Source organism: Pelobates fuscus, chromosome 6 (genome assembly GCF_036172605.1).
Source record: "Pelobates fuscus isolate aPelFus1 chromosome 6, aPelFus1.pri, whole genome shotgun sequence".
Lineage (NCBI taxonomy): Eukaryota > Metazoa > Chordata > Amphibia > Anura > Pelobatidae > Pelobates > Pelobates fuscus.
Genome location: NC_086322.1, coordinates 233,700,432 through 233,715,854, shown reverse-complemented (window position 1 = coordinate 233,715,854; position 15,423 = coordinate 233,700,432). Strand labels below are relative to the sequence as shown.

Below are 15,423 nucleotides of genomic sequence, written 5' to 3'. Positions count from 1 at the left end.
TGTGTAAAAGCCTTCCCCCACTCCTCCATTGAAAAAAATAATTTTGTGGGGGGCGGGGCCTGTCCGCCGAGCAGCAAAGTCGCATCTTGCATGAGCTCCTCACTGTTACTGCCGAAAAAGCAACTTTTTACCAAAATGAACCCGACAAAACTCAGCCTAAGCCTCACCTAACTTAGCACGGAGCTAAGAGGCACCACTGAGGACAGAAGCTGCACCGGAGCCAACGAGCGGCACACTCGGAGCCATGCGGCCTGCTGACCACCGGGCGGGAGAGACGGCCGACCTCCCAGCCCCAAGAGGCACAGATGCACGTCATGTAGAGCAGGTACCGTGCAACCCCCCCCCCCCCCCCCCCCCTCTGGACCGGTGGGGGTAATCCCGGTCTAACTCTGGGGGACTACTCTGACCCACACCACATGAGGAACAAAGAGCTCTTCTGCCGACCCAGCCAACATGGCGGACGCCACGAGGAACCCAGACACTACAGCAATGTGGGCAGACATAGAGGTCAGACTGACCAGAGCCTTCACAACATTTTGGAGTAAACTGGAAGAGAAGCTGCAGCTCCAGGCTCAACAGCACCCAAACAAGCACTCACCTCCACCGGTGCCACCAAACAAGCGACGAAACAGAAGACAGACACCTGCAATCCTGGCACGGATGAAGAGCCCAAAATGGCCGCGAGGCGGGAAATACCCAGCACACCGAATGAGAGCAGCTCGCAAAGAACAGCCACTCAAACTCAAGCCACGAACCAGAGGAACACAAGCACGATGGGTACTCTCCCCTCCATGGCCCACTGCTTTACAGCCCACAGCCTTGCCAGCCTCCCACCACTCTTCTGGGCCGAGGGCTCGCCTGGAGCGGTCCAAGCAGAGATGCACCCATATATCGTGCTGGAGGACCCAGAGTATACCACCAGCATGGCCTGACCTCCGTCATAAGCAGGCACACAACGCCTCCAGATCGGGCATCGGCTAACACACCATGGACTGACTCACGGAGAAGCCCACAGCCCACGGCGCTGCTAATACCGTAGAGACCCTTTTGTTTCTTTTTTTTTCCTATGTCTCCATGCAAGTTAACTGGCAGACACTCATGAGACGCTTTATCAATGTTTCACTTGTTCTGTGTTAACCCTATGCTTTAGGCCTTTAACCGGATCACTACCAAGCAATGCTAGATAAATACCACAACTGCACCTGTTACAGATAACCAGGGGCGTATTAGCCGCGAGGCAAACAAGGCATTTGCCTTGGGCGGCATTTTCCAGGGGGCGGCAAAAAAAGCCACCCCCAAATGCCCAAGGCAAATGTCTTGTTAGCCTTGCGGCTAACAGACATGCCGGCGGGCTGCTGGGCGATCGGGCGGCTCTGCCTGGCGGGCGGGCGGCCGGCCGGCCGGAGAGGGAGCACTTCCCCTGAGCTGTCTGCTCAGCTCCCTCGCCAGCCACAGAGTGAGGCTGGGAGGCGGAGCCGGAATATGACGTCATATTCCGGCTCCCAGCCTCACTCTGAGGCGCACGAAGGAGCTGAGCAGACAGCTCAGGGGAAGTGCTCCCTCGCCGGCCGGCCGCCCGCCCGCCCGCCAGGCAGTGCTGCCCGATCGCCCAGCAGCCACTGGACCACCAGGGAGGAAGAGACACCCCCCCTCCCCAGCATTCCCAAAGGTAAGGAGGGGGGGTGTTAAATTAAAAAAAAATGTGTTAAAAATAAATTTAAAAAAAATGTCTTAAAAATAAATTTTAAAAAAATGTGTTAATGTGGGTGGGTGAGTGTGTGTGTGTCTGTTAGTGTGTGTCTGTTAGTGAGTGTGTTTGTCTGTTACTGAGTGTGAGTGTGTCTGTTAGTGTGTGTGTGTTTCTGTTAGCTAGTGTATGCGTATCTGTCAGTGAATGTGTGTATTTAGAATGCGGGGCGGGGGGAAAGGTTGGGTGGGGGTGGCGCGGGGGGAGGGGGGCGCCTGAGTTTTGTCCGGCCTAGGGCAGCACAAAACCAGGATACACCACTGCAGATAACTGATAACTTAGTATACTTTCCATGTTTTATAACTGAATAATCATAAACAGCTATGTCAAACCTATGGCAACACTAATCTTTAACACTTTAATCTCTTAGGTGCTGCAATGTATCAGCTGGTAAACATCACTGGTTTCTTTTATTGTTGACAGACCAGACCCATAGGCATATATAGACCAAACGTGTTTTTATGACGTACGCTCACATGGCCTTACTGTGCCTTTCACTCTTGTTTTCTAATATTGTGTCTAGTTTTGACTCCAGCATGGCGACACGAAACACGACTTAAATCTCCTATGACCCGAACACTCTCTCTATTGGGTTCCGGTGCTTGTAACGTAGCTACAATGCCTCACATATTTTCACGTTTGATTTTTGTTTTCACTCCAGATTTTTACGCTCACTTTATTTTGTTTCGCACATTTAGGGCTTAGCATGTTCCCCATATACGCTACTAAACGCTCCGGACGGAAGCGACTAGTATTCCTCCACGTAGACTATCACGACACGCAAACAGGCTATACCAGATAGTAATCTGCATTTTATTTAACAGCGATAGGATACCACGACCAGCATGTTCAAACAAACATAACTCATTTAGCGAAACTCGACTTAACTACTGTGATTTCTATGTACATGACTCATCTAATAACGACTTACTCCTGTTTATATATATATATAAAAAAAAAAAAGTGCAATGTTTTTTGCTGCCATACTACTGTTATCGTTTGCCTACATATATGTTTGCACCAGCTGTTGTGGCAGTGCGAATACGCTTGTTCACACTATGCACAAATCAAAATAAAGAATTTTAAAAAATTAAAAAAATTAAAATACTTTTGTTAACGCTTTCCCATTTATTTAATGATAAAGGTTTCTCTGTATCCATCAAACTTTTTAATAATTGTGTAATTCTAGAAATAAGTTTAGTTTTTAAAGGTTTATTTACAAAGGTTTCAAACTGTGGTTGTTCCTTGATCCCTATGGCAGTTATCAAATGCTTAATTCTGATATAATTAAAAAAAAAAAAACATATCCAGGTATTTGGAATTTGATTTTTAAGTTATCAAATGATTCAAGTTTTCTTAATGGGGCGATTTGAGATAAGTTGTGAAAATTACAGTTTACCCACTTCGTTAAGTCTAAATCCTGTATATAAAATTGTATGACTTAGATGGGAGTTGATTGAATGAGTTTATTAGAAATTCCCAATTTGTTCTTCAAAATTTTAATGCCGTTATGTCATTCATAATTATATTAGAAGAGGTAAAACATTTATAGTACTTTTATTAATCCAGGCTAAATTGAATAATGACGTCTTGTAACTAGCTTTTTCTTCCATTATCTTCCATCCTGGATTTGATGCTCTCTGATTATCCCATTTAAGAAAGTGAGTAAACATAATAGTATAATTTATTTCTATTATGAAATTTATTCCACATTTTTCCACATTTATATTAAATTCTTGGTGTTTTATCTTCCCAAATAAACGCCATAAATTGTTTCTTAAATTGAACAAGTAGGAATCTTGGAACTCTTAGAGGTAAGGAACAAAACAAGTAGTTCAGTTTTATATATGCAGAGATGGTATTCAGCCTGCCAAGCCAAGACATTTCGAGGCCTTTCCAATTTCTGAGATTTTTTTCTAAATGATTATATTAATACCATATAATTATCCTCCACTATCCTATTCATGTCAGTACTAATACAGATTCCAAGATATTCAATTATTTCATTATTCCAATTCCAATTCCAATTAAACCTCTCTCTTAATGTCTCCACAAATCATTTGGAGTTATATTTGCTGTTATTATTTGAATTTTATTCATGTTGATTTTGTATCCAGAATATCTACCAAATTCAATAATTACTTCTAGAACTTGCGGAATGGATATTAATAGATTAGACAAAGTGAGGAGGACATCGTCTGCATATAAAGTAATTTTGTGATTCACTTCACATATATTTAGGCCTTAAATCTGCACTGTCTAATTAGTGAAGCCAATGGTTCGATAGATAAAATATACATCAATGGCGCCAGTGGGCAGCCCTGCCTAGTTCCATTCTTAATGTCAAACCAGTCAGATATCATAGGGCCAATAACTCTAGCTTGAGGGACTGCATAAAGTGTCATATCACTTTCTTTAAAAAAAACTATCAGGCCAACATTCTCCAACATCAAATCCAGTAAACTCCAGTTCACGCTGTTGAATGCTTTTTCCGCGTCAAAGGCTATAAAAGCAGAAGGTAAATCATGAGCGTTCAAATGGCTTATCATATTTATGATTTTCCAGGTTTTGTCAACCATATCTCTGCCCATCATGAGCCCAGGCAAATACATTTTTAAAATGTCAAATGTTTTTATTTGTTGTTGGTATAAACAGAGCTGTACATCAGGGATTGTCAAAACGTTGGTTATTATTATTATTATGTTATTATTTATATAGCACCAACAAATTCCGCAGCGCTTTACAGTGGATGGACGAACAAACATGTAGTTGTAACCAGACAAGTTGGACACACATTAACAGAGGGGTTGAGGGCCCTGCTCAATAAGCTTACATGCTAGAGGGAGTGGGGTAAAGTGACATAAAAGGTAAGTATAGTATTAGACTAATGACAGTTGCAAGAGAGGAATCAGTCGGGAGCTATTAACAGTTTAATTGATACGCTTTTATGAATAAGTGGGTTTTTAATGATTTTTTGAAGGAGTGGAGATTGGGTGAGCATCTAATGGAGGAGAGAAGTGAGTTCCACAGTGATTAGCGCGGAAACCAGACTGAAGCGGGTCTAGCAGAGAGTTGGACTAGGGTCTAACTAGGTTGGACTAGAGTTAGGGTCAAGGTTGGGCTTCTTTAGAATTGAGGTTACAGTTGCATGTTTGAAGGGTGATGGAAATATGCCAGAGGAGAGAGATTTGAATTTTAGTGAGAGGTAAAGAAAGAGAAGAAGACAGAGTACGGATGAGATGCAAGGACAGAGTACGGATGAGATGCAAGGGAATTGGATCTAGGGAGCAGGTGGTGGGGCGGGAGGACTGGAGCAGAGCAGAAACCTCTTCCGCTGAAGTGGGTGTGAATGAACATAGAACAGCAGAGGGAGTGAGGTTAGGGGAAGTATTGTAAGGAGAAGAAGAAAGATGAGAGATCTCTTCCCTGATTGTAGAGATCTTGTCAGTGAAGTGAGTTGCAAAGTCTGAGGCGGTCAAGTTAGTAGGTGGAGGAGGAACAATAGGGTGAAGAAGAGAGTTAAATGTGTGAAATAGTCATTTGGGTTCGTGGGAGAGTGTGGTCATGAGTGTATTGAAGTAATTTACTTTTGCAGAGGAAAGAGCCAAGCTGTATGAGCGCAGCATCAATTTATAGTGGAGAAAGTCAGACGCACAGATGTTCAGCAGTTCTGGAGCATTTTTGGAGGTATCGAGTGAGCTTGGTGTGCCAGGGTTGTTGTTGGGGGGGCCTGCGGCGTTTAAATGTAGGAGGTGCCATGATGTCTAGTTGAGAGGAGAGGGTGGAATTGTAGAATGAGGTTGCAGAGCTAGGACAGGTGAGGTTTGATATAGGTAAAAGGAGAGTTTGGAGATTAGTGGAGAAATGCTCTAGGTCAAGACATTATTGGTTTCTGTGAGATTAACGTTCAGACGGTGGTGTCAATTGGGTCTTGGGTATGCCGATGTCTGAAGTCAGCCGATGGTGGTCAGATAGAGGAAAAGGAATATTGGAAAGATTAGAGGTGGTACAGAGACAGTGTTTCCCACTGTATGGGTTGCTAAATTGGACCATTGCGTAAGGAAAAAGGAGGAGGTTACAGAAAGCAGACGAGAGGCATCAGTGCAGTTGGGGTTGTTGATTGGGATATTGAAATCCCCTAGCATAAGGGAAGGAGTGCTAGATGAGAGGAAGTGGGGAAGCCAGGAAGAAACTCAACGAATAGCCTGAGAAACTGCAAAAAGTACATTGCAGGGTTAACACAGCCTCTAGTGGCTGTCAATCAGACAGCCACTAGGGGCACTTCCTGCTTGTTAGGCGACTTTTGGCCGGATATCCATTGTGCATGAGGATGTCCAGTATCAAGCAAAACCCCATAGGAAAGCATTGCTGCAATGCTTTCATAGAAAGGGTTCAATGTGCTCGCGGTACTCGCCGCTCATGCGCATTAGCCCACCCCCCATTGGGTGAGGTCAAAGGAGGCTGAGGTCCAACCAAGCACTGAGGGACATCAGTGCAGGGTTCGCATATTTTAACCCTTACTCTGCCAGGTGGTTGAGGAGGGGCCCAAGGGAGAGGATGGGCAGAGAGAGCTATAGTGCTAGGAATACAGCTTTGTATTCCTAGCACTATACTATCCTTTTAATGGAACAGAGGTACTGCACCCAGACCAATTCAATGAGATGAAGTGGTCTGGGTGCTTTTAGTGTCCCTTTAAGCTATAGTAATTTTGATGCTTAGATTCCTTTTAAGGGAAAACAATAGGTTTACAAATACTAACCCGTAGTTCTAACACTATATTGCCCTTGTCCTTATTAAGTTTAGTGGGCCTCGTGTCAATACAAGTGAGATAAACACAGCATGTGGTCACCTAACCAAGTAAAAACTTAATCATTGCAGTGGATGGGACTCTAGTAGTAGCTAGCTGTATTAAAGACTTGGTGTTTGACCCTGTAATGTAAGCATTGCCGTTTAAAAAAAAAAAAAAAATACAATGTTTACATTGTAGAGCTAAAACTACAGGGCCACTGCACCCAGACTAGTATTTTGTGATAAAGGAATACATTCAGAAAGGGGGTGGGAGAACAGAAGTGAGCAAGTTAGTGATGCATCAAAGGGTGTTCCCACTTAAAAAGTGGGTATGTAAGCCTGGCACTGACTGAAAACCTCTCTGGCCACCCACACACAGGACCACTCATGCCCACATCTTGAATTTCCCTTAGAATAAGCATATAACTAGACGTGGTACTTTTTGGTGCACTGGTGACCCCAGAGCATGACTCCCAAAAGTAGAATGTTTGAGAGCAGTACTGCAGTATAGATATATAACTTATTTGTAAAAGTTGATTGGTATATGGGACAAAGTAGCCCAGAAATACAATCTCGCCAGCAACTCCTCACCCATGACCCCAGTGCTGAGGAACAGGGCATTTCTACCAGGGATATTAAGGGTATAGAAGCCACGGAACTGCAACGATAGATACACTTATACATCAATGACAAGGTAGTGACATATGAACACCTGAGTACACTGGCAGATTTGAAACCCCGAGACTTGTTTCGCTACATACAGCTTAGAGACTTTGCACAATCCACTGACGTAAAGACGGCGATAAAAGCACGACTAACTTTGTTCGAAAAACATATGCCTTAAAGAGAGCTTGCCCAAGGCTTATCTCCATACTATATGGCCACCTAAGTTCAGAATCAGAGACGGAGAGAACATTACAATACACAGCCCGGTGGGAGAAAGACCTAGGGGAAACACTGGAGGGGACGGAATGGGGGGATATCTGGGAGGCCTGTGGGAAAGCCTCAATCTGCAACACGTTACAAGAACAAGCGTACAAAATGCTATATCGGTGGTATATAACCCCAGCCAAACAGTACCGCATGAATTCAAGTCCTACAGACACCTGCTGGCACCTATGTGGGAAAAGGGCAGCTACATTCACATGTGGTGGTGCTGTCCCAAAATACAGGAGTACTGGAGGGGGGTAGTAGAACTAAGCTCACGTATCTTAGAAATGAGACTTACTTTAGATCCTTGGGCATGTCTGTTGTCCAGACCTACGGAAGGACTGGATAAATTTACACAAAGGCTACTAAACAGGGGCGGGGTCTGACCTGCAAGCGGAGCAGTCGCATGGTGGATGAGCTCCCACCACACAGACTGGATACAGGGAAATACTGGCTGATACCAGGCCTGAATTGATGCCGGGGTGTGTTACCCATGCTGGGGGCACCCTGGTGAATCACCCGATACTGGATCCAAGTGTTTCCCGCAAGCGAGAACCCAAGGTGACAGGCAGCGGCCTGCGGTGGACGGAGCAGAGGTGGGACGGCCGCTCTCCTCGCCCCTACGCCGGAGGTACTGCAATTCTGATTACCCGCTCCCCCCCCTTAGGACCGGCGGGGGTGATCCCGGTCCAACCTGTCCTGATAGCGGGGCTACAACGCGAGCAGATGGCAGAGCCTACACGGCAACCCCAAGCTACACGGGCTCTTAAAATGGCGGACGCCACGTGCGCTCAACACTGCCGCACAGACAGCCACAGCATAGAACTCATGGCACGACTCGACGCCATACTCAACGCCTTTTGGGCAAAGATGTCAACCAGGGAGCGTTATACTAAATCACCAGTGCACAAACCCAACGAGGAACCCGTACATACTAGACACGACTGCACTGGCCCTCGACTAATGGGACCTAAAAGATGGCGCCGACGGCGGAGATCCCATCTGCTGAAACGCAAGCAGGCCAGATCTCACCACGCTACGATCACTGCCCTGACGGGCCCACAAGTTCAACCCAGATCCTGCCGGAAACGGAGACCCGAACAGCAAGCAGCAACAAACCAGCCACGATCCCACATGACGCCAGGGAAGACCCCAAAGCACCAGAAGGTGACCCCACTTGCCTGCATCGTCAGAGCGGGCTTTCACAGCGACGGATGGACGAGACAGCTGCTGGAGCCCACAAAGCTGCACCTCGCGGTGCCTCACCAGGACTCTCAACCATCCTTAACATCCTTCAATGCTCAAGGTATCGGCTGACAGGGAACTCACGAACTGAGACATACAGGGGTACAAGCTTAAAGCCTCTCCTACTATAGACGCTGTCCATACTATACTGACACCTCTGGAGTAGAGACTTTCCGACGAGATTGATCTTTAAAGTAATATACACTGTACACCCGTGTCAAGTGTTTCAACACCTCCATGATAGTCATTCATTAGCATTTCATCTGTATATGACTTAGCTCGCTACCTATGCTTTTTTTTTTTTTTTGTCTAAATTGTATTACCAGACAATACCAGTCCTACCATGATTATTAGGCATGTTATACTACACGTTTATAGCACTGGGCATGGCCTGCATACCCCAGCCATACTAACTAGCTTTGCATAGCTACCTTCTAGTATCATATAAGTTTTAATCCTGTTATATGGTTAGATGGGCCTCATACCACAGGCATCAGCGGGGTATGTACTGTTATGTTATCCTATTGTCTTCTTATGTTCACACACAATGATGCATAGCCTGTTAATGACAAGCATATTAAACACGCACGCGCCATGTTGGCCATAGTTTAGCCTTAAATTTCCCAGCCACCCTATCTGGGCTGGACTACGGAACCGCTGAAAATACTATAACTAAGCTGCTCTACTTAATAATTGTTTAGCCTGTTCGCGAGGTATCGCATGAGACAGCCCTGTATAAGAGACGTCGTATTGTGTCATTGCTCAGCCTGTATACTCCGACCTTACATGACTCCTTAACCTAGTCTTAGCATGTATTTACGTATCCAGCAACTGAATAACCGTTTGACGTAACCTTAATATTCTACACAAAAATGAGGCTAGCACTATATAGAGACGATATGCCTTACATTGTATTATCCCTGCTTGTTTGAAATTTTATTGTCTCCCTTCTTACTTTCTGTACCCACATACCTTTATGCCTCAATAAAAAAGAGATTTACAAAAAAAAAAATGCTACTAAACATGATATACCTAGCAGCTTGCATGGCCTTAGCCCAGAACTGGACAAAACCGGAGACACCCCCTTTATAGCGAACCTTAAAGACAACTATTTGATAGACAAGCTGACAGCACAGGTACGGAACACTATGACCACCTTCCAAAAGATTTGGGATAAATAGGAGCAGTTCATAGAGTAGCGATCACCTGACATTGGGGGACGAGGGGGGGGGGGGGGTGGAGACCCTCTCCACATCCAGACAAAGACCAACCACACCAATGGTCCAAGGGGGGCAGCGACGGCGGGTCGATCGGGGGCCACCCTCGCCCTGATGTGAGGGCGAGGGAACCAGCGGGCCACAGGCCTGATGTTTCAGCCAAGACAGACCTGGTGGATACATAGCACGCCCGAAAGGGGAGCCAGTTAACCATTACACACTACGGTTGCCCCCTAGGGGCCCCCACGAACCGAGAGAAGAGGGGACGAGCGGAGGGGATGGGGACGTAAACCAGTCCCGACGCAACTCACACAGGCCCGTATAAGACGACAAAGGAGAACACTGACAATACCTCACTCAATGGTACATGACCATTTCTTATGTTCTGATTTATATGATTATATTGTTTTTATTGTGTAATTTATCTGAATATGTGAAAAATGTGACAGATTAAGCACGTTAGTCACCCTCACGCATTGTAATTGAGCATGATGATCATACCGGCTTCTGCGCAAGCCACAGGGTGTATAACTGTCTTTTATTATTGTGATCCATGTCACGACATAAATACAAATTTATTTTTTTTAAAGTTGATTTGTATTAAAAAAAAATATATATATATATATATTACACATTCAAATACATAAATATAGGTAGATTATATGTGTATATCAATGTGTCCTTTTTAAGTATATTAGACCTCTCTGTGCTAAAACAGTTCAAGATAAAGACTCACATTTATAAGTAGCACAGAGAGATTAGATAACAACATGAATCTGTCTATCCTATTTCCGACCGATACCATGTGATGTAAACCACGTGGTTATTATAGCGAGGGTAGGGCTAACTAGGGGAGTTGTTTTCCTAGTTACAGCTGACGTCTGAGCTGTCTCCAGCTATGAATTCCTCGGAGAATCTACCGGTATCCAACACATATTTTTTACACTCTCCACATACACTGAGGTCCCCCACTCACAGCCTCAGCAACCCCCAGCTCTGAAAGAGGGAACCTGTGATACTGTTTCTTTGTCCTCCGGTGTTCTAATCCTCTCTAGCTAGACATAGATTGACATGTCAGCCTGTCTTGCTTTGTCTGCGAATTACCAACACAGTACTAGATGCATTTCTTACTGAGTGTTAAACCTGCACCACAAGTTAGAACTGAAACCCATGTTATTTCCCCCCGCTTATCTCTTAACATCCCCCATCTGTTGAATTTTAAAAATGACACTGTGCCTGCCTTCTCTTCCAAACTTTATCAACACCCGTTACGCTTAAGAGTGCTGCGTTTAATTTTTTTTATATTACGCTGTATTTATCCCTCTATACTCCATCTTCTCCCAAGATGTTATCCTGTACACTGTTACCTTATATTTTAAACATTCTTTGTACACACTACAGCATTCTATTTTTCAGCAGTGCCTTACATTAGAACCTACAGGTACCCATCTCCTCAAATGTTTCCAATCTAGCTTTTAATTGGTGAAATTCCCAAATTTCTTTACACCTGACCTTGCCCAGCATTTTGTTCTGGAATTGTAGCCTGGCTACTTATAGCAAACCAGGCTACCTTTGCACTTCACCATACTATAAACTTAAATCTTACATCAATATTTCTCCATCCTTTATTTAGATTCAACTCATGCTGTGTAGATAAAGATTTCTTGATGTATTTTGCAGGACCCATCTCTATATACCGTGAGAGCTGCAATTATTCTGGACCATGATGGACATCGACTTTTGGCTAAAGTAAAAATTGCAATAAAAAGCATGTTCATTGACACAATGCATTGGATGGAGTGTGAACAAAACACTAACATGCTTGTCATTTATTTTTTTACACACTGTGCACCATTGTTTACTAATCACTCTGTATGATCTAGACCAGGGCTTCCCAAACTTTTATGGGCCGAGACCCACTTTTTAAAACGGTAATTTTTCGAGACCAACTTGCTTTTAATGCATATTTTAAAAAGTGAACACCATGGCAATCAGCTTTAGAGGCATACAATAGCAATCCGCTTTAGATGCACACAATTGGCACACCATGACAATTACTTTTAGAGGCATAAATCTGGCACACCATGGCAAACCGCTTTAGAGGCATACAATTGGCACACTATAGCAATCCGCTCTAGATGCATACAATTGGCATACCATGGCAATCAGTTTTAGATGTATAAACTTGGCACATCATGGCAGTTTTAGAGGCTTACAATTGGCACACCATGGCAACCAGCTTTAGAGGCATAAATTCAGAACATTGTGGCAATCAGTTTTAGAGGCATACAATTGGAACATCATGGCAGCTTTAAATACATAAACTTGGCACAGCATGGCAATAAGCTTTAGGTGCATAAACTTGGCACATCATGGTAATCATAGAGTGAAGAGGTTACATTGGGGGAGGGCAGGGAGTGAAGGGGATACATGGGGGAGGGCAGGGCGTGAAGGGGATACATGGGGGAGGGCAGGGAGTGAAGGGGTGACATGGGGAGGGCAGGGAGTGAAGGGGTGACATGGGGAGGGCAGGGAGTGAAAGGGTTACAGTTTGTGGGGAGGGGGGCAGGGAGTGAAGGGGTGACATCGGGGAGGGCAGGGAGTAAAGGGGTGACATGGGGGAGGGCAGGGAGTGAAAGGGTTACATTGGGGGAGGGGGCAGGGAGTGAAGGGGTTACATTGGGGGGAGGGCAGGGAGTGAAGGGGTTACATTGGGGGGAGGTCAGGGAGTGAAGGGGTTACATGGGGGGAGGGCAGGGGGTGAAGGGGTTACATGGGGAAGGCAGGGGGTGAAGGGATTACATGGGGAGGGCAGGGGGTGAAGGGGTTACATGGGGAGGGCAGGGAGTGAAGGGGTTACATTGGGGGAGGGCAGGGAGTGAAGGGGTTACATTGGGGGGAGGGCAGGGAGAGAAGGGGTTACATTGGGGGAGGGCAGGGAGTGAAGGGGTTACATGGGGAGGGTAGGGGGTGAAGGGGTTACATGGGGAGGGCAGGGGATGAATGGGTTACATGGGGGGAGGGCAGGGTGTGAATGGGTTACATGGGGGGAGGGCAGGGAGTGAATGGGTTACATGGGGGGGAGGGCAGGGGGTGAAGGAGTTACATTGGGGGGAGGGCAGGGGGTGAAGGGGTTACATGGGGAGGAGGGCAGGGGGTGAAGGGGTTACATGGGGAGGGCAGGGGGTGAAGGGGTTACATGAGGAGGGCAGGGGTGAAGGGGTTACATCGGGGGAGGGCAGGGGGTGAAGGGGTTACATGGGGAGGGCAGGGGGTGAAGGGTTTACATGGGGAGGGCAGGGGGTGAATGGGTTACATGGGGGAGGACAGGGAGTGAAGGGGTTACATGGGGGGAGGGCAGGGAGTGAAGGGGTTACATGGGGAGGGCAGGGGGTGAAGGGGTTACATGGGGGGAGGGCAGGGAGTGAATGGGTTACATGGGGGGAGGGCAGGGGGTGAAGGGGTTACATTGGGGGGAGGGCAGGGGGTGAAGAGGTTACATTGGGGGAAGGGGAGGGGGTAAAGGGGTTACATGGGGAGGAGGGCATGGGGTGAAGGGGTTACATGGGGAGGGCAGGGGGTGAAGGGGTTACATGGGGGGGATGGGGATGTCTGGGGGCTGTGTCCTACCTTCACTGAATTCCCTGGTGGTCCAGTGTCTCCCTGATGGTCCGGTGGGTCTCCGGTCTGCAGCTCCGCTGGATGCAGAGCTGCAGACAGTGTAATAAAAGTCTTGCGAGCTCCCAGAGTGTTGCCATGGTAACGCTCTGGGTGATCGCGAGACTTCTATCACACGGTCTGCAGCTCTGCACCCGGCGGAGCTGCAGGCCGGAGCTGCTGGGCAGACTGATTGGAGGGAGCCCGGCGGCATACAGGGCAAGCCGCCGGGCTCCCTCCTGATGTCAGTCTGCCTGACTCCCCAGTGGCCCTGGATGTGTGGGTCAGCGCGACCCACTGGGAATCGCCCTGCGACCCACCAGTGGGTCGCGACCCACACTTTGGGAACCGCTGATCTAGACAATTTATGCTAATTTCCTGCTTGTGTGTAAATTATATTGATTGAACTGCTACATAAATTAAATATATTTAACATCACTGCAGAGCCCCAACCTCAAGTGAAAATAAAACTTAAAGGGGCACTTTAGTCACCAAAACACCTTTAGCTTAATGACATAGTTTTGGTGTATAGATCATACTGCTCAATTCTCTACCATTTAGGTAGATTTAAATCACTTTGTTTATGCAGCCCTAGTCACACCTCCCTGTACAGCCTTCCTAAACTCTTTCTGTAAAGAGTCATCTAATGTTTACACTTCCTTTATTACAAATTCTGTTTAATTTCTAATTTCTTATCTTCTGCTCTGTTAATAGCTTGCTGGACCTTGCAGCAACCTCCTGTATGTAATTAAAATTACATTTACAGAGCAGGAGATAAGCACTTTTAAAATAAGTTACATTTGATTTAAAATAAAACCATTTTATTTTCATGCAGGCTGTGTCATTCACAGCCAGGGGAGGTGTGGCTAGGGCTGCATAAACAGAAACCTGAAGTGGTCTGGTTGCGATTGCAATTATTGCGGTTATTGGTAAACTGCAATAATTACACTGCAGGGTTAACTCCACCTCTAGTGGCTGTCTACCAGATTGGATAATTGAACCAATTGGATAATGCCTGGTGGGACATATACAGTTGCAAGAAAAAGTATGTGAACCCTTTGGAATGATATGGATTTCTGCACAAATTGATCATAAAATGTGATCTGATCATCAAGTCACAACAATAGACAATCACAGTCTACTTAAGCTAATAACACACAAAGAATGAAATGTTGCCATGTTTTTATTGAACACACCATGTAAACATTCACAGTGCAGGTGGAAAAAGTATAGATTAATGACATCTCCAAGAGCTTATTGGAGTGAGATGTCAGCCAACTGGAGTCCAATCAATGAGATGAGATTGGAGGTGTTGGTTACAGCTGCCCTGTCCTATAAAAAACACACACCAGTTCTGGGTTTGCTTTTCACAAGAAGCATTGCCTGATGTGAATGATGCCTCGCACAAAAGAGCTCTCAGAAGATCTACGATTAAGAATTGTTGACTTGCATTAAGCTGGAAAGGGTTATAAAAGTATCTCCAAAAGCCCTGCTGTTCATCAGTCCATGGTAAAACAAATTGTCTATAAATGGAGAAAGTTCAGCACTGCTGCTACTCTCCCTAGGAGTGGCCGTCCAGTAAAGATGACTGCAAGAGCACAGCGCAGACTGCTCAATGAGGTGAAGAAGAATCCTAGAGTGTCAGCTAAAGACTTACAAAAGTCACTGGCAAATGCTAACATCACTGTTAGCGAATCTACAATACGTAAAAAAAAAACCACTAAACAAGAATGGATTTCATGGGAGGATACCACAGAGGAAGCCACTGCTGTCCAAACAAAACATTGCTGCACATTTACAGTTTGCACAAGAGCACCTGGATGTTCCACAGCAGTAGTG

General features: G+C 45.7%; 1 protein-coding gene across 1 annotated transcript in view; it reads left to right on the top strand.

The window, feature by feature from the left end:
* Positions 1 to 10,768: 10,768 nt before the first annotated feature.
* COPZ2 (COPI coat complex subunit zeta 2) overlaps positions 10,769 to 15,423 on the top strand; it is a 77,479-nt gene continuing 72,824 nt past the window's right edge. Inside the window, exons 1-2 of the mRNA XM_063458857.1 lie at positions 10,769 to 10,849; positions 11,608 to 11,676. Of these exons, the coding sequence (XP_063314927.1) occupies positions 10,826 to 10,849; positions 11,608 to 11,676 (93 nt within the window). The 5' untranslated portion in view covers positions 10,769 to 10,825. The remainder of the gene's footprint in view (positions 10,850 to 11,607; positions 11,677 to 15,423) is intronic.